At 46.2% G+C, this 26,181-nt stretch overlaps 1 protein-coding gene across 1 annotated transcript in view; it reads right to left on the reverse strand.

Annotated features, from left to right (window-relative positions):
• LOC135369392 (diencephalon/mesencephalon homeobox protein 1-like) overlaps nt 1–26,181 on the reverse strand; it is a 76,730-nt gene that overhangs the window by 47,908 nt on the left and 2,641 nt on the right. The window contains exon 2 of the mRNA XM_064602985.1: nt 19,676–19,848. Coding sequence (XP_064459055.1) covers nt 19,676–19,848 — 173 coding nt within the window. The remainder of the gene's footprint in view (nt 1–19,675; nt 19,849–26,181) is intronic.

Here is a 26,181-nt window from a genome sequence, read left to right on the forward strand (position 1 = left end):
AACTTTTGACGTTTGCGCCAGCCGGAGATGTTGAAGATGTCATGACGTTGAATTTCGAAACCACGGAGCGCAAAACGTCGTTTCACACAAACAAACTGAGCGCTCCGACACACAGCTGATAACGAAGTATGTTTATTGGCTGGTAATTTGAAACGTCATGTGCGCAGCTCGGCCCCCCGATTGGACGGCAAAACGCTACGTAGCCATGTGACGTATGGGTGGTGGAGAGAGGCTCGCTGGTTACTCATCTTTGAAAGCAGTTATATGGGTCAATGAGCTGGCACGAGCCGAACGAAATGTATATTTTGGTATTATGATCTGCGTTCTTTCATGGGGTATCATTATTTCAGAAATGTTTGGTGTCCTGTTTACGGCCCCTTTAAGATGCATAATCACACGACCGACAAAGTTAAGAGACTACCATCTTGTCAATCTTGTCAAATCTTGTCAACGAACACCTAGCAATCAACGGTGAAAACGTTAGAATACCTCGCTTGGTTGAGTTGGGCGCAAATGGCCCTTGATTATCCACATTGAGTTTGCGTGCCCGCACGCATTTTTGGTCGTACATACACGCAATATATGCATTGCCCAGTCACTTTTAAATGATTTTGGAAAAATGCATCGTACGATCATCTGCATGACTGTGGTCCTACAGCCCAAGTTTGACAGCACAGGATGTAATTCGCTGCGCCGGACTCACTATCAGAACGTGTTGGTGGCCGAGCTGGGTGGGGTCACCTGAGAAATTTCACAGGGGATGTTGCAAAAATGCAGGGAGGGTGTACACCCCACCTGAGGGGGTGTAGGGAAATCCCTGGTTTGAGGCTGCAACTGTTTAGATTTTGAGTAGAAGAGGATTCACGTTCATCTAGTCCAATTCCGCATTTGAAATAAAATCATACGTGGAACACTCGATCGTAATTGGTGAGGAAAGCGCTACGTCAAAATGACGTAAAGTTAGAGCGCGGGGCGGAGCTAAATTGCGAAAGAGTGCAGTGAATATTTCATCCGTATGCAAGCGCCTTTTGTTTTTGAGCGTTAGTAATTGCAAGGAGTTTTCACTGCCTAAGTTTCATTAATATAACACAAAGAAATGTACACCTTTTGTACCTGTTTACGGCCCCTTTAATGTTGAAATGCCGTTCACAATGAATCTCTATTCTAATGTACTAAAGTAATGACATGTACAAATAAACCGGGAAAGCTGTGCAGATATGTCACCGTTGTGCCACGATTCTTTCCGTGTCTAAGAAAAATTCCGTAAGTGGAACCTTCACCAAGCATGACCCCCCCCCCCCCTTGAAAGCTCTGCACCCCCCCAGAAGTGAACTTCTGGGGACATCACTGCCCAGCACTATGGTTCACACACATAGAATCCCAGCTTGCCACCCGCGGAATCGTCAACCAATTGACCAAGTTCTACTATGTGGTGACTGCATTGTCCCCAGCAGAGGCTGCCGTTGTCCGCGACATCATCATGGCGCCACCCGTTACTGGGGGTTACGACATGGCTAAAGAAGAGCTTGTTCGGCGCAAAACAGCATCGGAGCAGAGGCGTCTTCAGCAGCACGTCACCGCTGAAGAACTCTGCGATCGTAAACCGTCCCAGCTCCTACGCAGGATGCAACAACTTCTGGGCCATCGCGCAACATCATCGATGCTTCCATCTTGCGCGAGCTCTTCTTGCAGTGCCTTCCATCGAACGTTCGAATGGTCCTGATCAGCTCCGAAGACATCCCTATTGAAGCCTTGGCGCAGCTTCCTGACAAGATTATGGACAACGTGAGCTCCATGCAACCTTCAGCTTTGTCATCCGTGTGCGCTCTAATAATCCAAAGGGTGTGGTGATGGTAGTCTTGGCGATGTGCTCAGGTGCCACGGGTATTTAATGGTACCCGGGGATGAGTTGAGTCTTCGAGATGACAGTGGCGTCGTGGAAATGATTAGCGAAATCTTCAACGTGCACAATAAGGTAGCGACGGCGACACGATTGAGAGCGCGGCAATCTCCACATGGCCGCCAATCCCCGGTCTTCTTGGAAACCATGTTGAGGGCGGTGAACAAGGACCTCGATGATTCATATTCTTCGTGCATGATCTTGAGCTTCTTTGGAGCCAAGTGGCATGAGCGAACGTGAACAGGTGTACCTCCTGTTTCAATTAAATGCTGGACGCCATGCTGGACAGGAAGCTTTCAGTTGGGAGGCTGGGTGAGACTGGAAAACTACTGCTGGACGCGGTCGAACTCGGTTCGAGGAAGGCGGCGACGGAGCATGGGGCTGAGAAGTGGAACGGGCGAACATATCCCTTGGACGGAGAGGTTGGTGGTGACATCAATGAGTCATCGACGGGCCATATCAACCAGGAGGCCGTAATGGCCGAAGAAATTCGCCGCAATAATGGATGAGGAATTTGGGCAATGACGAAGAGCCAGCGGAAGTCTCGGCGAAGACCAAGGTTCAGTGAAACGAGTTTCTCGCCGTATGTTGGAATAAGGGTTGAGTTAGTCGCCCGAATGGCTTGAAGCGAATTTGTAGGTGTGCGTCCGCAAGCTTCACCGCCCGTATCCACCAGGAAACGTGTGGCTGTACAGCGCGGTCGGTGACGAAGAAGAGACGAGGACGACTCTGATGTCGGTCAACAGCACACGTCCTCCTTGGATGTTGACGTCCGTGTTTCCCGGAAAGGTATATGGGGGATGGCATTTGAGGACCTAAACAACGAAAGTCTGATGGGCCAGGTGAATGATGTGACGGCGAGTTACGGTGCCGGCTAATACAACGGGGAGAACGTGGCCGAGGAGACCGGGACCTTCGGATGCGGAGGTTTGACGGCACCGAGTAGGATAGGCCAGCCACCTGGTCACGGAGAGAAATAGACTCCGTATGCGACATCAAAGCGTTTAAGGAAGAATTGGCGGTGTTGGACGGCGGGGCAACGTCGATAATCTTGTCTACCATCTCAGCTAAGGCTTCAAGGGGAATGCTGGTGGACGTGGTGAGCATCATGCGCACCGTGTTTTGCAGGCGTTGAAAGAACAATTCCCGGAGTATTGGCTCGTCCGGGCAATTGGCGCGCTCGCCCAAGAGCGGCAGCATACGCCGGAAGAGTAGAGAGAGCATATGTCGCCGACGACCTCAGCGGTATATATGGAGCTGACGGAGCCACTATTGCTCCGACGCGGTGGTGCGTCTGGTTCAGGCAGACCTCCGGGCTCCTTACACCGAACCGAGTCGCTTGGCGTCTCATTATAGAGCGTGCTGCCTGGTGTGGCGGCTTTTGGGAAAGATTGATCCGCAGCGTCAAGACCTGCCTCCGCAAGGTTTTGGGAAAGAGCACCCTCAAGTTCGAAGAGCCATCTACTGTTATCATTTCGAGACCGCTCACTTACATCGCTGAAGATCCAAGGATTTCAAAGCGCTTTCTCCTGCTCACTTCTTACTGGGATGTTTATTTCGAGCACCGGGTGAGGCGCATGGAAAGCGCGGAGATGCAAAAACACAAGGGTGGCATCCAATGGATTGCTCCGTAGGCGAAAGCGTGCTGGGCGAACGCAACGCATCCTGGACAGGTCCTGGTCGCACGTCACAGCAAACGTCAAGGTGCACGTAACCTTAAAGATGGCGGCGTCCGTGATCGGCGGCCAAACCGTCTGTAAACAATGCGGTTGTTGTTTCTGGACGACGTTTTAGATGGTTTTCGATCACGGTAATTATTTTTATCCGATAATCTCGCAGTAAAACGCGCAGTTTTACACATAAAGCCTCGTATTGCTGACAACTTCCAAAGATGTGATGACGACCGCGCCTTAAAACTTACCGAGCCGATGCGATGTACTTAAACAAAGGTGAAATGGGCTACCATGTTGCGGAAGAAGCACTGCATAGCTTACGCTGGCAAAATACGGTCATCTCTTGGTGTTATGACGGTGAAAATATGTCGGTAAGCGGCAAAACGACATGTAAACAAAGTCACGTGACCTCAAAATGACGTTTTCTATGACGTGCGACCAGGATGGCAGTTTTGCCAAAAGCGCCCGCTTGAGGCTAGTTACACAATGGCGGATTTGTGTCACCCCTGTGTGCAAAAAGGAGCGTCGATGACGATGAGGCTGCCACGAACTAATGATATAGGTAGGAATCCGCGTTTTCGACGTTTGCCGAAAAGTGCCAAAAAATACTCGCCGATTTTTTTATTTTTTTTTGTCTGCATGTTCCCAAAATGCCGTTTCCTGAGCAGATTTTTCTTCCTCCAGGGCACCACATTATCGTTTTCCCTTCACCTCGTTTCCAGGTGAAATGCGGGGAATACCGCCCTGCAGAGCTGCTATAGCCTCTAGTTCAGGGGAATACCTTCCTCTGTGCCACTTTGGTCGGTGGGTCAAGAGGGCTCGCGCAACCCTCCAACAGAGGAAAGGGAATTCCTTATGTTCTCAATGTCCTCAGACCATGCTGCTCTCCTACTATAGGCCCTTCTCCCTTGTGTTTACAGCTGCCGATTTTTTCGCATCTATTTTTGGCATGAACGTTTTGAAATGCCCAAAAAATATCGGAATTAGTCGAAATATATAAATGCCGAAAAACACCAGCCGAATCTCACGAGGAATAGATCCCGAAAACGCTGAACCTTAGATATAGACTTGAACCGGTTCACAACATAAGAACCTCGATTCTATGTCAAATAAACTAACTTTAGGAAGTAGAACTGTACTGTATATTTAATACGTCCGTCTGGGCCTGTTTGGGAAACATGACTACTATAGAAGCGCTTAGGGAATACAAACACAGACACAAGGCACAGAAAGCGCTTTCTGTGCGTTATGCCTATATTTGTCTTCCCTAGCTAGCCCTATATGCAACGAGTGTGGCGTACTTGCCAAATTTGAGCACATACTCCTCCGCTGCCGGACCTATGTCAGCGAGAGGCGTACACTGCAGTCACAGCTTGCCACCCTTGGCTGCCGCCCCTTCAACTTGTCGACCATCCTCGGCCCTTGGGACACCGCGGCCGGCTCCAGGGCGGCCTTACGTCCCGTGGTTGACTTCTTTGAGGCGACAGGCCTAAAGGACTCATTATGACCCCAGCAGCGCCCCCAGACATTCCCACCATCACGATCACGTCCAGCATCGTCATCGCCACTTCGATCATTCCCGTCATCTCTCATCGTCACCACTCATATTAGACCCCTAGCTATGGGGTAGCGTTCCACTCCTAGAGTGGAAAACCTCCCCACTTCATCATCACAATATATATGTTGTTGTTGTTGTTGTCTTCCCTACGCGCTTCTATAGTGGTCATGTATAACTGTATATGCTTAGGGAGATGAGTACACGATACCCTTGTGGCGCATCTCATTGAGCCAACCAATTTGGGGAAGTAACCAATCACAGTAACTGTAGTTACTATAGAGAAGCAAACAATAACTGCAACTGATTTTTCTTCACAACAAAGTAACTTTCAGCTGTAACTACATAGTTACCCTTTTTTTTAGCATCTATAGGTGCAGTATCTAGTTACTTTGACAGCCGTAAGTTTGTCGCAATGATTTCGGAAAGCGTTCGCGTTTTCCTTTCAGTACTCTTCGCCGCGGGTTATTCCTGGCTTACCCAACTTCCCGTAGCAGAGGTGCAGCGATGCAGATTTCATAGGGGAACAAGCACGCGGCGCATCTTGGCTCGAGCTATACCAGTGATGACTCCTCACTACTCCACTATATTCATTATGCTAGATAAGCACGACAGAGTCACTACATAGGTTTACAGAGTATCGCATTCCTTTTCCGCGCCGGAGCCGCGATTCGGTGTCCGCGATTGGGCCGATCGTGTCACGTGGTTTCTCCTTCCAAGAACGCGCCGTCCATGTTGAGTCACATTCATCCAAGACCGGTTTCCTTGGTTGAGACCTGCTGGGTCGAGTGCGCGCTGTTCTCTTGCGGAGAGAGGGGGAGATTGATGTTCTATTGCCCGGCGACGCAGCCGCGCCGGACCCAAAATGGCGGTCTCGCTTGCCGGCGTGGCTCAGTGTCGCTACTCTGCTCCCTATTTAGTGACTCTAATGCACGCACGTACAATGCTGACATTCAAGCCTCAAAAAGGACTCAAATGAAAGTTCATTTCGGTATTGCTACAAATATCAAACGTTACGACTACCGTATTTTCCGCTGTATAACGCGCGCGTTATACAGTAAAAAAAGTGTTCTGAAGAGGTCCTGCGCGTTATCTAACCGTGCGCGTTATACACGGAAACATTTTCCTACAGAGTTTCTTTTCAGGTCGGTGACGTACAAATTCTAGCCTCTTCCAGAGTATGCTGTGGCTTTCTCCCATATCTCTTAGGGTCGGTTGACAAAACCGGCGAAAGGGCACTGAACTTCATAAAAGGTTAATGATGCTGCTTAAGGATGCTATTCAGCAGTGAATAATCTTGAATTCATTTCAGAAGAATGGCGTGATTGAGAAGGGACGCGAAAGGGAAAGCAGTCAGGAGACTGAAGTATACTATGGCAGCGACGCTGTTGCATCGGAGTTTAACGGATTTTACTAAATGTGTTTCAAATATAGCATATGCATATATGATATATGATACACCGCATATATGCTACATGATATGCATATATGACACATCGCTTTGGTTTATTGTGTATACTGGTGGCAGTACAGAAGCTTGTAGCACCACGATGAAAGATGAAAGTCACTGAAAAGGTTAGCCAGCTGTAGGACTCGAACCCACATCTTCTGGATTACCGGTCCAGGGCTCTACCAATTGAGCTAAGCTAACACGCCTCCACAGTGACTTCTCTCTCTTAGGCAGTTTGAGGCTTTGTATGTATTTGTCCCTTCCATGTTGTTCCAGCCTCAGAACATCACTTCTCTCATGCTCTTGTAGCACCATGGCGGTGCGCGTTATACATCGAACATTTTTCAAATTCGGCCCGTTTTTAGGGGTGCGCGTTATACACCGGAAAGTACGGTACTCTGATGACAAGAAAACAGTCCTGTGGTCACCGCTCGTAAGTGTAATACGGAAGAAGCATTGGTCCTGTCCAGTATTCCAGTTGGTGGTTGTTGAGCATTGGTATGGATGCTTTAAAATAAAGCGAGGCAAACTTCGAAAAGACAAATTTGGAGCAGTAGATGTTGCTCCAGTACAACCTGCGCAAGTGGTTCACATTGCACTGGTGAAGAATGTAGAGTAAGACTTGCTTCCGCCATTTTGGAAAGTAGACTAACTGCAGAGTAATTAAGTTGGTTTTACTAGCCGCAACTGATCTCGTTATCATTTGTGCAGCACAACTGTGCCTGTAACTGAGTTGCTTTGTTCGTGTAGTTACCGTAACTAACTTAATCTCCTCTTAAAGTAACGTTTTTGTAAGTAACGAAAAAATTTTTGCAATCCTTCTTTTTTATAGCTATTCCCATTGCAGTAGTGAATGTATTTTGCAACAGAACGGGGTAAATGCGGGATGCACTTCATGTTACTGTAAAAAATAAAAAAATTAAAAAGAAAAACTTGATCCGACAACTTTCGGAGTTCGCGATGGATGTTCTGAGTTTGGTTCGAGTCCTGCAGCTGGATAACCTTTTCAGTGACTTCCTCCTTTCTTTGTTCCGACTTCAATTGCTAAAATTTAATTTCTCGATAATGCAATTCAATAAAAGCGATCAGAAGTAATGGAAAACTCTCCCCCAAAATAAATTTCATTTACCCCATATTTACACATTGTTCTTCGTCGAGTCCTGCACGGGCCGACTTTTCCGGGCCCGACGCGGCCCTGGCGCATCGCAAGATGGCCCGGACCTTCATGTTTTTTGTGCGGCTCGGCCCGGCCCGATCGCCCAGTGCATAGAGCACGACCCGGCCCAGTGACTCCGCGAATAGAGCCCGGTCCAATGACTCAGCGCGTAGACCCTGGCCTAGTATTTCCAGCCGTGACGTATGCGTTTCAAGCGCTTATCACACAAATTTATAACAAGAGACGACCGCACACATACAAGAACTGTCGGATTAACGCCCAACCAAATTAAATCCAGGACGCAAGCAGGAAAGCGCGTTATCCTTACACTACCAAGTTTTTGTGGATGTAGAGGGTGCTGTCCACAAACTCCCCCCAATCCTTACCCCTCTCACCAAGCTTTGCGAACGTGTTTGTGAGATACGTGAGGAGTCAAGAGCAATGTAAAGTGGCTTTGAGAATGTTCTAGAGGGTCGAATCATACGCACAATGCAGCGTCCGTTGCTTCTTTTTGCAAATACTATGCACAGGGATGACGCAGGCACGTGATGATATATTGGTCCTCCATTGCGTGGAATTATCTGCGTGACCCGGTCGAGCCTGACTATCGGAAACATGTGTAGCGGGCCGTGGACAACGACGAAGATGGCCACGCGCCTGGCCACACATGTTTGTTGGCTCCGGCCCGATCCGGCAGCCCGTGCTGGCATCTTCTGTCGGCTCGGGCATGGACCAGTCCGGCGCACATAACCAATACCAAGCCCGGGCCGGGTCGGGGGCACGAGCAGGACTCTAGTTCTCCGTGTAGGCTTAGACGTATAAGCTAACGTTAAAACTTTAGGAAGATCCACAGTTGGATCCTTTGGAAATGCGTTAGCTGAAGCCTTTGGTTCGTTCTTGCGCTTCCTGCTTTCTGTTTTGCTTCTTTTCTTTGGTTCCTTCTTTTCTTCCTCTTTTTGCGTTTCGGCGTTCGTGTAGCTCTCGGGCAGAGCCTGCCATTCTTCAGGTCTGAAGAAGGGCAGGCTCTGCCCGAAAGCTCACGTATTAAATAGTTACTCTGATTTCGTGCTTCATTCTTTCGTTATTATTTTTCTTTCAAGGGATCAGACAAGTGTCGCTATACAAGACGAATTTGTTCGTGAATGGTATACAACATGACGGTCCCTTTGATCTGCACATTAGCAGCTGCTCATGCAGCCACAAAACATGCCACCGATCACAGCTCATTGTAGTTTATCTTATACTGTTTTCGCCTAGCCAGTTCACTGCGGACACTCGACGAGCGTACAAATCGCTGGAACAATTACTGGAACAATCGCTGGAAGAATACAATTACTTCACCTTAGCCGTGCTGTTTGACACAGGCGATTCTGAAAACAGCTCTAATTTTGCTACAGTGCACCGATTCATATGTTAGAGTCGTTTATTTGTATACCCAGGCATCGCAAGGGAACCTCATAAAGGAAATGTCAGGGAACCTTTCGGTTTAACTGGGGGAGGGGGGGGGGGGGGTTCAAGCGATTTCTTCGCTCTGCTTCGCGCGGAAACTGATTAAAAGTAATTTCGCCACCCATAACCCATCGGGTAGTGTACCCGAAGGTTACACGGCTTTGCGGCATGTCTATTTTTTTTTTTTATAATTGGGGGTTTACGTCGCGAGACAACTGAGATCATGAGCGACGCCACAGCGGTCGGTCTGTGGATTGCTTTTGCCCATCTGAGGGTTCTTTAACGTGCGATGAAAGCTCATCACACGGCACCCCGTATTTAACATCCCTCGCGGAAGACGGCGTGTCTAAGCAACTTGTACCCTGCCACCAAGTTGCTGGCGTCCTCGGCCGTGTTCGAACCCGCGATCTCGGGATCAGCAGGCGAACACGCTACCGACTGAGCCACCGAGGCCGGTGCGGCATGTCTAGTTTGCATGAAAACGGCAATCACTCCAATTGATTGCTCACTATAAAAACAGCACTTCACCGCATAGCACGTAGTGCGCCAATCATTGCCGCGGACGACAGGGTTATCGCTTTTGATTCGAGGAGACGGGGAGGCGTACGCCTTTTTCTGGCAATTATCATATACCCAAATTGCCAGAAAAAAGCGTGCGCCCCTCTCTCTCCTCGAATCGGAAGCGATAACCCTATCATTCGTGACAATGGCAGGCGCACAGCGTGCTTTGCGGTGAAGCTCTGTTTTTAGAATGTATAGTGTAATGCGCTCCTGTTTCCATGCTCTGCATTAAAGGAGGTAAAAACTCCTATCTGCATGTATTTAGTTACGGGTTTAATTTGATGTAATGTTGTTCTTCTACGCTTCGTAATTCCATTTACAATTTATTGTTCAATTCTTCTCCTGCATAACTTGTGCAGCGTTAATATAAAAACGCACTCTTTTTCGTATTCGGGCGAGTACACTCTTAAAAATGATGGTGGTGGTGGTGATGGTGAAAGGGCTTGCCGTTGTCGGCCTCACGTATGTGGGCAACGTCACGACTGACGCCCTGGGGAAATGTGCGTCCTGGGCCGACTTCTAGGGGAACAGTGCCGACATATGTCTGAAAGCGTCTGAGGAAAATGAACTTCACCGCATCGCACGCTCTTAGCCAACCACCATCTCGAATGACATCGTTTTCTGCCCTGACTTGATGGAAACGGGAGGCGTACGCCTTTTTTGTGACACTTATGCTGGTCATAACTGTCACAGCAAAGGCGTAACGCCTCCCGTTTTTAACAAATCAGGTCAGATAACGATATCATTCGAGATGGTGGTTGGCTAGGAGCGTGGTATGTGGTGAAGTTCATTTTTAAGAGTGTACACGCACCGCCGTCCAGATACCTCTATCCATCGTTACGTCATCTGAAGAATTGTAGCACCCAATCAGACGCCAACGCGGAGGCACACATAACGTTCTGCTTTACCCTCTTCAAGATGAACTTCACTACATGGCACGCTCCTAGCCATCCATCATCCAGAATGACAACGTTCTCGTCTCTGATTTGTTGAAAACGGGAGGCGTAGCCCATTTTGTAGCCGCGCATAATAGATACATAATAGGGTCCGCCTCTCGCTACAAAAGGTGTCACAGACAAGACAACACGTTGAAATCGCCGTTTGTAGCCGACGCAGTAGGCGGGCTCGCTTCGTATACAGTTCGTAGCTCCTTTAAAACAAGGCACGAAATATTGTAGCTATAGGTATTCATATTTCTCATTGGCTCACCCCGAGCCTGCAACATTTGGACCAGTATCGGCAATTTCCGTGTTTGGCAACCCAGGTTGGCTGCCAGTGTTGGACCTATGTTGGTCCAATGACGGTGTGCTGCCTGGGTAAGCACTGCAAGTGGAGGACTGCGTTATTCCGCACACTGTCCAGCGTCTCACGTGGAAGTATACGCCGCACAAACATTACGCCGAAACGATATTCTCCGCGCAGTTTCCGCTAGCTGCAACCCTCGATGCAACGCATTTAAAAGACGGCATCGTTTCCTGAGCCGATAAATGTAATGTCTCAACTATACCTTATATTTCTGCCACTTCTGAAACGATTCTATACGCCTTGGGAAATACCCTTTCAAGACCTTCTCACACACGTATCGTTAAGAATGGCTAATTATGTACCGTGTATGAGTGTACAGCGGGAAAATCCCTCCAACTTATAAATACTGAGAGCAATAAGTGGGCTTTCCTCCTTAAAATACACGTCGTACCGGGTAAACAGAAGGTTAACTAAGGTCACATACACACGATGACCAATCCTGTGTGGCGCATAAATGCGACCAGTAAGACTGCGTGAGAAGTGGGGGAACTATCTCTTCAACGGTCCGGCCAATCGCAAGGATTAATTTCGAAGCGCCTAATTATGGGTTTTATTAATTTTTCGGTCGTGTAAACATCGTACCTCGGTAAACACGGGAAAAGCATTTCCACTGATATCTTATCTTGTGTCCGTTCTTTCTCAGACTCGAGGCCTTAATGCGAGGCCATTAATAGTGCTTTTTATTTCATGAATGTGTATCTGTTGCCGAAAAGCGTACCTGAAGTGAAGCGTTCTTTTCTGAATAACACGTCCTGGAGTAGCCAGTCCCGAGTGGCTCGGGACTAACATCTCTTCTTTTTTTTTTTTTTTTTACAAATCAAAAGGCACACAAAATTGCAGTGACGAATATGAAGTAACAAGGAATCTGCATACTGGAACATATGCGCGTTCTGTAGTTTTCTTCCCTGCTAAGCACGCTGGTGCAGGGAACTAGACAAGTTCATGAAAAGTTATCTACTAGGTAATTTTCACTCACTATGAAGGGATTTTAAAAGATCAAATGTACAGAAAGTGAGCCTTCCAAGAACGTTTTCGAGCACGATGACCAGAGCGAAAGCTCCGGCGCAAGCAGCGCATCCCCACTAAGGGCAGTTCACGGAGCAGCCGCATGGTGGCCGCACTGTTCGATCTCGAGGTGAATAATGCCGTGACTGCCATTTGAAACTATATCTAGAATCCATTGATGTTTATATACTTATTTTGTATTAGAACGCGGTACCTCCAACGTTACGTCGACATCTGTCGTGTTTGTAACGTTGACAACAGAAGAAGAAAAACTGTTTTTCTGTGACACCAATTGTACTTTTTTTTTTGTATATACCGGGTGTTTTTTTTATCCGTTACGAAATTTTTATCAAAAAAGCAATGAGAGCAACATAGATGTTGTTTTTGCGGTTGAGTTCGACAGCCACGCTGACATGCTCTCGAAGAAATTGTGCAACTATACAAAATGACGCATCACCTAAAATTCATCAGGGAACTCTTGAATTAGGGGATTTGGGGCAAAAGCCGGAGATCAGAATGAGAGAGCTTCCCAGTTGAAAGCCATTCCACGTTTTAAAAAATCCTGAAACACGCAGGTGCGTGAAGGTATCCACCCCCGAATTTTGATATGCAAATGAGCCAAAACCGAAACCGCGGTGGCCTGGGCCACAGGGGGTACGTAGAGCCCTCATTTGAGGTCATAGGTATCCCACGTGATTTGTGATTTCGAGTGATGGGGCTGATTGGAGTAGACGCCGACCCGCGGGCCAGATAAACCGCTTTCCCGCCCAGATAAGCTTCTGTCGGCGAAGGTGATACGCGCGCGTATCGCGCGCGATAAGCGCGCTTTTTCAGTTTCGGCTCTTTTGTGTATCAAAATTCAGGTATGGATATCTTAACGCAGATGCGTGTTTCAGGATTTTTTTTAAAACGTGGAATGGCTTTCAACCGGGGGTGAGTGACGGCTCCAAGAAACTGCACGGGTACACTAATGGGTACACTAATGGGTACACGCAAAGGTGGGGAAATTACAGAATATAAAGGTGCTCGCTATCACTTAAGATGCGCACTTAGATGCGTTTAAATACTCCTTTTTCCCAGATACCATTGATCTATGGAACGCCCTACCCCAGTCGATAATCATGACAGAGGATGTAAATGTTTTCACTAATGCACTAGTTGACATATCTATGTAGTGTTGTTATTGTGACTTGTACGTTTAATCTATAATAAGACGCGTTGAAGCGTTGTTATCATCACCTGTATATCGCCTACTTTTCCCCCCTGTAGCGGTCCGTTAGGACTAACTAAGTATAATTAAATAAATAAATAAATAAAGTTACTGTGCAAACAAAAAAGCAACTGATTGACTCACAGAGTTTCAGGCTGAAAATGAACCTCAAGTTCCTAAGCTGTTTCGAAAAAGTAATTTACTTTCGAGTTACTTACTGCCTAATATACACTTTGTCGATCTTGACCTTTGGCCTGTATTTCTTCACCTGTATCGCTCCTTAATTTTAGCGCGACTGGAATACGCGTCTCCAGTGTGGAACTCTCTTTCCTACACTGACTCGTCACGGATTGAGTATGTCCAGAAAAAAGTTTCTACACAGCGTGTTTACGAGAAAGAGACCAGACTTTAGAATGTATGCCTACAGGGAGATAATGTCATTTCTTAACCTCGAACCACTCTCAACGTGACGCCGTTTTCGTGATATTATGCTCTGTTATAAGATATCACACAGTTTTCTCGATACACCATCTTTATTACATCAGCTTCATATCGTCGTACCTGTCAACGTGACCAGACACACGAATATATTGTACCTATTCCACCATATGCCTGCAGATCCGATCGCACGTATTACACAAATATGACAAACGCAGTTCACCTCTCTCTGATATCTTTAACTCCCATACAAACGTTTTCAAAACTATCCTCTGGCGTTCACTGAGTAACATGTGAAGTTGCACAGTTTTTTTTTCCTTTCCTTTTAGTGTCATGTACGTACTGTATATCTGTATGTTTGTACTGTATGTATCAATGTGAATATCTTCCTGTTACGTTGGATTGGATTGGATTGGAAAGGAAAGAAAAATATGGAGGTTCCTGTTACGTTCCTGTTCCTGAACATGTTATGTTTTGCCTAATATGTATGTGTAAGTAATGCATTGTCTTCGTGCGCCAATACCAATGCTTTGGCTGTTCTTGGGCACGTTAATAAAGATTACTATTATTATTATTATTTTTAAGTGTCACAAAAAGGCGTGCTCTCGTTTTCAACAAATCATGGTAGCCAACGATGTCATTCGGGATAATGGTCCGTTAGGATGATGCTATGCGATGATGTTCTGTTTTACGGAGGGTGCGCAGGTAGTGGCTTAGCCAGGGGGGGGGGGGGGACGAAGGCTCGGAGTTTCAAACCCCCTCCCCCGAACTTGTACCTTAGTGACCTTACTAGAGTGTACCTTGTGTGACGTTTTCTTTCTCCATAAGCTTTTGAACAATAAGGTCTATTCAAGTTGCCTTCTCTCTGACATATGTTTTCGATGCACTGCTCGTTCTAGTAGGACTCCTTTACTTTTTTACCCGTCCGTGTGTAACTCAATAGTACCTACACTCTTAGAAATGAACTTCACCGCATATCACGCTCCTAGCCAACCATCATCTCGAATGATATCGTTACCTGCCCCGATTTGCTGAAAACGGGAGGCGTACGCCATTTTTGTGACAATTATGAACAGCATAAGTGTCACAAAAAAGGCGTACGCCTACCGTTTTAAACAAATCAGGGCACACAGCGATATCATTCGAGTAGTTGGTTGGCTAGGAGCGTGATGTGCGGTGAAGTTCATTTTTAAGAGTGTACTTTTCGAATGCAACTTTTGCATAATCAGATAGTGTGCGCGGATCTTGATATTTTCTCTAATTATAGACAATTTAGGTCTGTATGTGTATCGATTATTTGTTAATTCCACAGTATTGTATAACTTGCGCGAATTTTGGCCTTTGCCTGTGTATCTGTATTTTGTAATTTTGACTGGTGCACTGCCTACACTCTTAAAAATGAACTTCACCGCATAGCACGCTCCTAGCCAACCATAATCTCGAATGATATCGTTATTTGCCCTGATTTGTTGAAAACGGGAGGCGTACGCCTTTTCTGTGACAATTATGAACAGCATAAGTGTCACAGAAAAGGCGTACGCCTCCCGTTTTCAACAAATCAGGGCAAATAACGATATCATTCGAGATTATGGTTGGCTAGGAGCGTGCTATGCGGTGAAGTTCATTTTTAAGAGTGTAGAGGGCCTCTGGCTGTTGGCAGGTACCGAACAAAAAATAAACTCACTTATCACTTAGTGACTAAGGGAAAGGAAAGACAGGTGCGAGATCCTCATCGCACGTGTAACGAGAAAAGAAGAAAAAAAGAAAAGAACTATCCAGGAGCAGTACTGCAAGCAATGCTGCCCCATACTGTACGTGTAACATTCGTACGGAAACCCTCGTGAAGTACTTTTCTGTTTACGCTACTGTCTGTATAGGACAGATGTATGACTATGTGCACATGAATGACTACATTATATGGCGTATACAGTTACGATGGCACTCCGGCGAAGATAAGAAACGTCAGTTGGATGTGATTGGAAGGGTGGCCGTGGAATGAAGGCAGAAAGCCACCTTCCCCTATTGCAAATAATACCCCTGTCACACGGGCATTTCGATCCTTCTCGAATCCGATCTGCATCGAACTTTCCGAGCACGCTCGAGTTTTGACGCTGCTACACGGCCACTTTCAATGCGCATTGAATGGTTGACCTGCGGCGCGAGAGGCGGCGCAACCGTCGCCGTCTGAGTACGTATCCGTTTAAAAAGCCAAGATTAGTCGCTCCCGCCCAGCGGTGTTTACGTGTTGTTGTACGGTTATGCCCGCCATGTGTGCCGCGGTGTCGAGAATATAGGCAAATGAATAAACGGAACTCATTAATTTCGCGTTTCCTATATAACAGCGATATTAGTGGTAATTTATCGTATACCGATGTAAGCATCATTTGTAGCTTCGCGCGCATGTCCGTCTTAAGTTATGACAGTTCACCGGGGTCGAGGATGCAAATGGCGGCCGTCGAGCAGTCTTGAAATTTTCAATCCTGTTATGGGAACTGTCTTGAGTCAAGCAGGATCGAAGTTCGATCCTGCTTGGAAGCGGCCGTGTAGCACCATCCGATCTGCATTGGGTTCAAGCACGTTCGGTCGAGCAGGATCGAAAATGCCCGTGTGACAGGGGTATAAGTCACTCTGCAGAATGCTGGTGTGTGTCATATCCGCAAGCTATTCGCCTCGAGATCGAACAGCGTCGCCGCCATGCGGCTGCTCCGTGAACTGCCTTTAGTGGGGATGCGCGGCTTGAGCCAGTGCTTTCGCTGTGGTCATCGCACTCAAAAACGTGCTTGGAAGGCTCAATTTCTGTGCATTTGTGCTTTTAAAATCGCTTCGAAATGAGTGAAAATGACTTGGTGGAAAACTTTTTTGAAGTTTTCTAGTTCTCTGCACCAGCGTGCTTAGCAGGAAAAAAAACTACAGAACGTGCATATGTTCCAGTATGCAGATTCCACTCGGCCCTTGCTATATTATATTTGTCACTGCGGTTCTGTGTGTCAAACAAAATGTACCAAGAGCGAAGGTCAATGTTGTAACAGTTTTTTTATTATAAGTATAAAACTATGTCACAGTTATTTATAGAATGGTTTCTGTGCCAGCTGTCCTAAGTTACGTCACAATGCTCAGTTAGGATATTCTGCACGCGCTAGACACAAGTTGTATCGAATGTATTAATATATGCAATATATGAATGCATCAATATATATATTTATGACACGGGTGTTTTTAAATGTGTGGATTTCAAGCTTTCATCTCATTTCATCTAACAGTATGGCAGACTAGACTTTTATCTTTCACATACGTAATCATTGGAACGCACGCATTCAAGGTAAAATGCTATCACCATCCCTGAACGTAATATGTAAAACACGCGTGTTTTTTGGGGTATGAAGCACGTGTGCAACAGCGTGTTTCAGAATATATACCTGCCGCTGGAACCAAAAACTTACTTTATATGTAGTTATTAACTGACCGGTAGCACCACAAAGTCAAGTCCACCACAGAAGTATGGTCATCTCGTAACATATTTTAGCACCATTTAGTGAATGCCCGCCCAGTAGACGAATCAAACCTCGAACCTCTCCTGTACTCGCTCGACGCAAAATCGCGAGGGACTTCAATACTTACTGGGCTATTCTGCCCTTATGTTACATTCTTGCACATTTGTACATTTAGATTCATTGTTATTGTTGATTCGTACATTGTACATTTAGATCAGTGGAGACACGAATTTTGAGTGAGTCTTTTTTTTTTAATCCTTGTTGTCTCGACGTAAGATAAAAAGGTACAGGGGAAGACAGCAATACAGAAGCGACGAATAAATATTCGAGCGAGAGCTGCAAAAGACAAACAAAATCACGCTTGGAACAAAGGAGGCAGTGTTTCCCTTCAAAAGCACACAGGATATTTTCTTTTCACAACTTCGCGACTTGAGCGTTTCGCAGTGCAGCAATATTTGTCTACTTTCACACCTTATCAGCGTTCTAAGTATCGCATTTCAACACATCCGCAATATGTGAGGCACTGACAGCAGCATTTCATCCAGAAACACTGCGATATCTGCGTAGAAAAGCCAGAGCCTGCTGCGTCCGATCACGCCGTATCCCCACTAGGGCATCCGTCGCAGCGCCACCTACAGTTCGATCTCGAGGCGAATACAGTAGCAATTTAGGGCTGGAACAAGGCGTTATCGAGCTTGCGTTTGGCGTTCCCTATTCTGATGTAACTTATTCTAGCCTTTTAATGCTAACATCATGGCTAACGTTTCCCTTCTCATTTTGTTTATTTGCATTAAACATATCCCCCCCCCTTTTTTTAATGTGATATCATTATTGCCCAAGCTCCTCAGAAATTCCTGTGTTCTGCCTTTCCTTTGTCTTACTTGTCGTGTTTTTTTGTGTGTTTTTTTTTTCGTTCTCCTTTTTCTTTGGAATAACAAGTCGGCCCTTTGCCTGGCTAACCTTCCTTTTTTTCTTTTTTCTTAATGAACATACCCCCCACCCCACCCCTGTGCTCTGCGCCGAAAACTAAGCTCAGACGATAAATAGCGTCACAGTAACCGTGGGCGCAGAAAAGTTTAGAAGAAAAAACAAGAGAAAACTTCAATAGTCGCATGGTCATCCACGGGTCCAGTGCAGGAAGCTCGTTTAGACTCGCTTATGCGGAGGGCGGACGGTTGCCGAGTTCTGCGACCTTTTCAACCTCATTTATTTATTTATTTACCCTCAATGCCGTGAGGCAATACATAGGGGAGTTGTTAACATTTAATAATATAATGTTAATATGAGCAGCATACAGAAATACCAACAAAGTCAGCAAATTGCACAGATACGTGGAAGTAAATAAAATAGAAAATGAAACATTTGAGTCGATTAAAAGCAAATCACAGCGCAAGTGTACAATATCGAGACTGCGAAATGGCCATACAGCGAAACGGTCGCATAAACATTTCTTAAACTGCTTGGCGTCGGTAAAGGAGGTAATGACACCGGGATGGCACTTCCACTCCAGCGATGTACGCGGATTGACACGCCTTCGCTGATTGGCCAGCCGCATAGCTGGAGGTTATTCGTACCGCATGCAGTTCGGTCGAGCTCAACTCATGCGGTGCGTTTGATTTTTGTTTCCTGTACTTCGTTGTCATGACAACCGTACCGCGTCGCATTCGCAACGCGTGAAAACGCAACAGTGTGAACCAGGCATCTCGACCTCTCGTGGTGCGGTCCAAAAAGTTTTTCTTCGCACCAAGCTCACTGCGCGCTATTTTCTATAGCATTACGTCATAACGCATTGCAGCAGTATTGATCGATATCTGGAAACCATTACGCGCAATTTAAAGTTATCCATCACTGTTTTCTCGGTAGCTCAACGATTGTTATCACGTTACTGCACGTCCCATCAGCACACTCTTAGAAATGAACTTCACCGTACAGCACGCTCTTAGCCAACCACCCTCGCTAATAATATCGTTATCTGCCCTTATTTGTTGAAAGTGAGAACCGTACGGCTTTTTTGTGACAATCATGAACACACTCTTAAAAATGAACTCCACCGCATAGCACGCTCCTAGCAAACCAACCGAATGATATCGCTATCTGCCCTGATTTGTTGAAGACGGGAGGCGTACGCCTTTTTGTGACACTTACGCTGTTCATAATTGTCACAAAAAAGGCGTACGCCCCCCCCCTTTTCAACAAATCAAGGAAGATAACGATATCATTCGAGACTATGGTTGGCTAGGAGAGTGCTATGCGGTGAAGTTCGTTTTTAAGAGTGCAGCATAAGTGTCACAAAAAAGGCGTACGCCTCCCGTCTTCAAGAAATCACGGCAGATAACGATAACATTCGAGAGGATGGTTGGCTAGGAGCGTGCTATGCGGTGAAGTTCATTTTTAAGAGTGCAGGAAGACCGCTAGTTTTTCTGTTATGACGGAGCAAGATAATTTATTTAAAAAATACATTCGATGTGTGCGCTAATATTACCTGAATGCGTGCCTCTGGCAAGTTGGTGCAGAGAGCAAGATTTTCTCTGGTGACGACGTCTGGGTAGGCTGTTCGCTCGAATGTCCTTTCCAGAGCAGACAGTTGCTGGTGAGTGAACGCAGTCCGGCTGCGCCGTTGTTTTCGTGAGATGGGCCAGGACAGCGGAGCAAGCTCTGCAAAAGCACGTTTACGTCTCAGGGTTAAAGAAGCGCAACTATGGACTGAAAAAAAAAATATTTATTGTATTACTTATTTTTATTATATCTCTCCTACTCTTTAAAAAACAGAACTTCACCGCACAACAACAACAACAACTAAATCATGACTATGGCCTGGGGTGATTCACTTCACCGCACAGAGCGCAGTGCGCGCGCACCATTGCTATAAATGTCAGGTTTATTGCTCCTGATTTCAAGAGAGAGGAGTCGCACGCCTTTTTGTCTCAAATTTGGATGTAGCATGATAATCATCACAAAATTGTCCCTCTCTCTTCAAAAGAGAGAAGGGATAACCCTATCATTCGTGGCAATGGTTAGCCCACAGCGCGCTCTGCTGTGAATTTCTGTTCTAGAGTATAGCAACAGCGCGAGATTCTCCGCTCTTCACCCAACGTTGGAAGTGCGCTAGCAACAGTGGTGCGTAGACCGAAATCAACTTTGGGGGAACAATACTGCCGGACGCATCGCAGACTGCGTTACCCTTTGACGCCATACTTTTCGAAAGTACAAAGGAATTTTATGATACTTCCGCTTCAAATAGAGAAACAATATTATTGGTAGAACGCAGGATCAGACAGGAACATTGTATATTCGGTAAGATTTTCAGGAAGCGAGATGAAGTTCGTAGTGCACTCTAAAAAAACTGAACTTCACCACAGAGCACGGTGAAGGACAACCACTGCACACAATGATAACTTCGTCACTCTCCATTTGTCGAAAGCTTCACAACCATAGCACTCTCTTACATAATCACCATCCCGAATGACATCGTTGTGCCCCCTGATTGGTTAATAGCGGGTGGTGTACGCCTTTTCTTTTCTTTTTGAAACGGCATAAGTGTTCCAAAAAGGCGTACGCCTGCCGTTATTAACTAATCAGGGGGCACAACGATGTCGTTCAGAATGGTGCTCGCTTTCCGCATGCCACAAAACACCTCTCGTCAAGATGCTGCATTAATCCACCGAATGTGACTCGATGTGGCCTTTACCGCTCAGTGGCGTTACTGCTTGAGACAAGTTGACTCTCCCACCTGCTGCCACTGTGGTGCTCTTGAGGATCTGGAGCACATTCTTCTTCGTTGCCCTCACTACCAACCTTCCCGAACCGAACTCTCCGAGTCTCTTAGTCAGCTGGACTCTCGCCCCTTCTCCCTATCGAAATTGCTTGGTCCCTGGCCCAATCCAGCCCAGCAACGATCTGCGCTCAAAGCTCCTTTGTCATTTCTGGACACCATCGGACTTCGATCGTTATTTTGAAGGGGCTCATTATTTTATTCCCCACATCCCCACCAGCAATGGGGTAGAGTATCGCCTGTGGCGGTGAACGTCCCCACTTTCCATCTCAAAATAAAGTTGTTGTTGTTGTTCAGCATGGTAAGACTAAGAGAGTGCTATGTGGTGAAGTTCTGTCTTTAAAGTGTGGCGCATTAATGCTCAAGACAGCGGAATAATTACTGGAAACGGTATGCGAGGCGATTGGTCGAGATCCTTTGTTCGTGCTACAACAGCAGGACACTTAAATCTATAGATACGAAGAGTAGACACATCCCAGTTTTCAAAGTATACTTATTAGTGGCTTTGCGTCGAGAGACAACTATGATCATGATCGACGTCAAAGTGGTCGGTTTGTGAATTAATTTTGCCCAGCTGGGGATTCTTTAACTCGCGTTCAAACCTCAACACACGGCACACCGCATTTAACGTCCCTCGCAGAAGACGACGTGTGAAAGCAACACTGCCACCGAGCTGCTGGCGGCCTCGACCGGGTTCGAACCCGTAACCTTGGGATCAGTAGGCGAACACGGTACCAACTGATCCACCGATAGCCGGTAGTCTGCAAAGTGAAGGGCTGGTGACGATGACGAGTTGTTCCCCACGGCTGCCGCGCATTTTAAAACGATACCGACACACCGTTTCTCAAGGCCAACCAACATCCAAGATGCCAGCGTGGCGTAGTGGTGAGCACACTCGACCGGCCAGCAATCAATCAATCAATCAATCAGACCTCTACCTGTTCGTGAACAAATGACGTCATAGTGTTCGACAGCGCCACGAATTTGGTAGAGTTGAACTACGTGCAAAGCTGGTGGTGAACAAGGTCGCGCCCGAAAACCACGGTCTTGATGGGGTTACGATTGTCTCTGAAAGGGACGCGACCTTCGGTCCTACTTTTTTTTTTCAATAGGAGGCAGCGAACAATTGTCCATTCGTGGAACCCTGCTCTCCCCTTCCGATGTGTTTCGGTTTCGGTCTGTCTACCAACGTCACGATGACGTTTGTCGGGTAGAGGTTTATACCGTTATGCCTCGCCCCGTATAGGGGCATAATTCGCTACTGAGCAGCTACATCATCGAGTCGCTATACCCAATGGCCCCATAGAATAACAAAAACGAGCATCGTCCAATAAAACGCTCAGTGCAAGTGAAGATGAGGGCGGGCGACATTTATTCGCTTGAACTAGATTAAATTGGCGTGAGTGAATCCGAAGAATAAAATATTTCCATGGCAAGATTTGTTACTTTTCGTTTAGGATCATTCGCTCGGTTTGCTCCTCAGGTGAATGTTACGAAGACTCGATGTTATAGCTATAGCAGTATATCGAATATCAACCACCTGTACCTTCTTCTCTGTAACACCCCCTTCCGTGCTTTCGATTGGCCGCGCGTGGATTACGTTTCCCTGTAACTGAGAAGCTATAATCAACGATATTATAACGCCCGTATTGGCCTAGACCAATTGCTGTGGTTATTTTATTACTCGCACGCGTGACCGATTACATGACGAAACGCTTCCTTGTTGGGCTTTTTCCCCCGCACTTAATTTCTGCCTGTCTCTTTGTGCGTATCGGTCGTTTCTTTAGCAACTGGTGCACTTCTACGAAACGTCTACTAGGGGGGATGGCATTAAAGTTTTATGAAGGGTGAGTAAGAATAAAGGTTAGGCCAAATAACGCGACAGAAAAATGCTGACAAATACGGCTCGAAACATACAGGGTGTTTCAAAAACGTGTCATTCGGACTTTATAAAAAAACGGGGCGACGGAAAAATACGGGGTAAACGGCATTTGTTTGACAACTGAATTTGCCATCTTGCAAAAATATTTTCATTTGATTTTAATTAAAATAAATTGAATTTCTTTAATTGAACTTCAAAATTTCCCAAGTCAACCTAACGTTTTTTTTACAGAATCAGAGAACCCGTAGCGAACTTAGTCAGAACCACCAAGAAATCCGCTCGATATTGCAAAGGGAATTGCCCAAAAAAAGTCCCGAAGTTGAGGCTTCAGAGTTTCGGGTATTCAACAGCGTACCAAATTAGTCGCAAAGATGCGCGTTGGGCAGGACATGTTCCTGCCCCCATGAAGCTAGAACAGTTTATCGCCGGACCCGCGTGCACCACAAGACGCGCCGATAACAAGGCGGGTGGCATTCCACCATACGTTGATAAGCGGCAAACAAAAATGATTCCGCCTCTTTTTTCCCGCCCTGTTTTTTTTTCGACCTTCTGTCTTTCATTGGGGCAGGAGCAAGTCCTCCTTTCCACGAATCTTGCCTCTGATTTCGTGCGCCGTTGAATACCCGAAACTTTGAAGCCTCAATTTCGGGACTTTTTTTGGGCAGTACCATTTGCAATATCGAGCGGATTTCCTGATGGGTCTGACTAAGTTCGCTACGGGTTCTCTGATTCTGTAAAAAAAACGTGAGGTTGACTTGGGAAATTTTGAAGTTCAATTAAAGAAATTCAATTTATTTTAATTAAAATCAAATGAAAATATTTTTGCAAGATGGCAAATTCAGTTGCCACACAAATGCCGTTTACCCCGTATTTTTCCGTCGCTCCGTTTTTTTAGAAATTCCGCATGACACGTTTTTTGAAACACCCTGTATATACAGGGTGTTTCAAAAAACGTGTCATTCGGACTTTATGAAAAAACGGGGCGACGGAAAAATACGGGGTAAACGGCATTTGTGTGGCAACTGAATTTGCCACATTGAAAAAATATTTTCATTTGATTTTAATTCACATAAATTGAATTTCTTTAATTGAACTCCAAAATTTCCCAACTCAACCTGACGTTTTTTTTACAGAATTAGAGAGCCTGTACCGAACTTAGTAAGATCCACCAAGAAATCCGCTCGATATTGCAAAGGGTACTGCCCAAAAAAAGACCCGAAGTTGAGGCTTCAGAGTTTCGGGTATTCAACAGCGCACCAAATCAGTCAGAAAAATGCGCGGAGGGCAGGACATGCTCCTGCCCCCATGAAGCTAGAACAGTTTATCGCCGGACCGGCGTGCAGCACAAGACGCGCAGATAAAAAGGCAGGTGACATTCCACCATACGTTGATAAGCGGCAAACAAAAATGATTCCGCCTCTTTTTCCCGCCCTGTGTTTTTTCGACCTTCTATCTTTCATGGGGGCAGGAGCAGTCCTCTCCACGAATCTTTGCGTCTGATTTCGTGCGCCGTTGAATACCCGAAACTCTGAAGCCTCAACTTCGGGACTTTTTTGGGGCAGTTCCCTTTGCAATATCGAGCGGATTTCTTGGTGGATCTGACTAAGTTCGCTACGGGCTCTCTAATTCTGTAAAAAAAACGTTAGGTTGACTTGGGAAATTTTGGAGTTCAATTAAAGAAATTCAATTTATTTTAATTAAAATCAAATGAGAATATTTTTTCAAGGTGGCAAATTCAGTTGCCACACAAATGCCGTTTACCCCGTATTTTTCCGCCGCCCCGTTTTTTTATCAAGTCCGAATGACACGTTTTTTGAAACACCCTGTATACATATCCTCAGTACTTGTAGTCTACAGAGCGTCCCAGAAAACGTGGCATTGAATTATAATAAAGAACTACACCACCTAGAATAATGGGGTTAACGGCATTTGTTCTTACTAGGTTTTTGCCACCTCCCGATGTGAATGTCATGTGACGTAAGTTTAATGATGTTAATTCTACCGAACTGAACTCAGAAATTTGCCAAGTAAAGGTCACTTTTTCACCCCACCAACGTGTAGAGCGTGATGAATTTACTAAACATAATGATAATTGTCAGGGATATTGAGAAGCTATCCCATCGGGAAAAATAGCCAAACATCATGCCATACGGAGCTCCCAGAGGATAGCGCGCGACGAATTTTACGGCGCAATCGTTGCCAGTCCGACGAAAGGGGGTTAGAAACCCGGCCCACACTGGCATCATAGAAGGAGATAACACAAGAGATCTGGTGATCACCGTGGTTCAGGGAGCATCCCAATCAAGACTACTGATGGATGCTCGCACGTTTTTTTGTGATGGGTAGTCCTCTTGGACTACCCAAATCCCAGAGCAAGAGGGTTAGCACGCCCCTCCCTGTGCCACCCTCTCTCCTCTCTCTGCTCTCTCTCCCTCTGCTCTCCTGTGCCACCAACATCTCTCCTCTCCCTCTTTCAGCCTCCCCTCGGTGAACCGAGCCTTCACTTCAGAGCAGGCTGACTTCACCTTCCCCTGCATCAACCCGTCACGTGTCCAGCAGCATGAAAGGAGTCATACGGCGAGCGACTGCGAACACCAGAAGGAGGGAAAGAAAGCAAAAAGAAACACAAAACAAAGATCGTGAAACGTACCGCGATAAGGGCGGGCCTGGCTGACCCACGCAAATCGTGCAAATCCGAGGAGAAAAATGTAATATACAGGGTGTGTGCAGAAAAACATGACCCGCATTTTTACATGTAACTCGTTGTCTACTTAGCCGAGGAACTTCCGGTGGCGCACAACGGCGCATTTATGCGTGCGAAATCTGTAGAAAAATTGTGGAAGCCATACCCAGCTTAAAAAATAAACGGAACAACGAAAACGTCCGCTTCCGTGCATCAGAATAGGGCAACATGGTGGACAATAGGGTGTATGTGAAAGGGCAACGTGGTGCTCGTAGGAGAGTTGTGTTCAAGTACCGCTAGGGGAGCTATCGGTGCATAAATCGAAACGACGTCCCACATGGATGCTCATCGGCAGTACCCCTAGCGGTGCCTGCACATAACTCTCATGAGACCGAAATGCACTACCATGCACTGTCATGACCGCCCTATTCTAATGCATGGAAGCCCATGTTTTCGCGCTCAGTTAATTTTTTTACACTGAGTATGGCTTCCAGGATTTTTTTGTAGCTTTCGCACGCATAAATACGCCGTCGTGCGCCACCGGAAGTTCCTCGGCTAAGTAGACAACGAGTTACATGTAAAAATGCGGGTCATGTTTTTCTGCACACACCCTGTATATACTATATCGGTGGTCCAGCGTGACAATCGCAC

Source organism: Ornithodoros turicata, chromosome 9 (genome assembly GCF_037126465.1).
Source record: "Ornithodoros turicata isolate Travis chromosome 9, ASM3712646v1, whole genome shotgun sequence".
Classification (NCBI taxonomy): Eukaryota; Metazoa; Arthropoda; class Arachnida; order Ixodida; family Argasidae; genus Ornithodoros; species Ornithodoros turicata.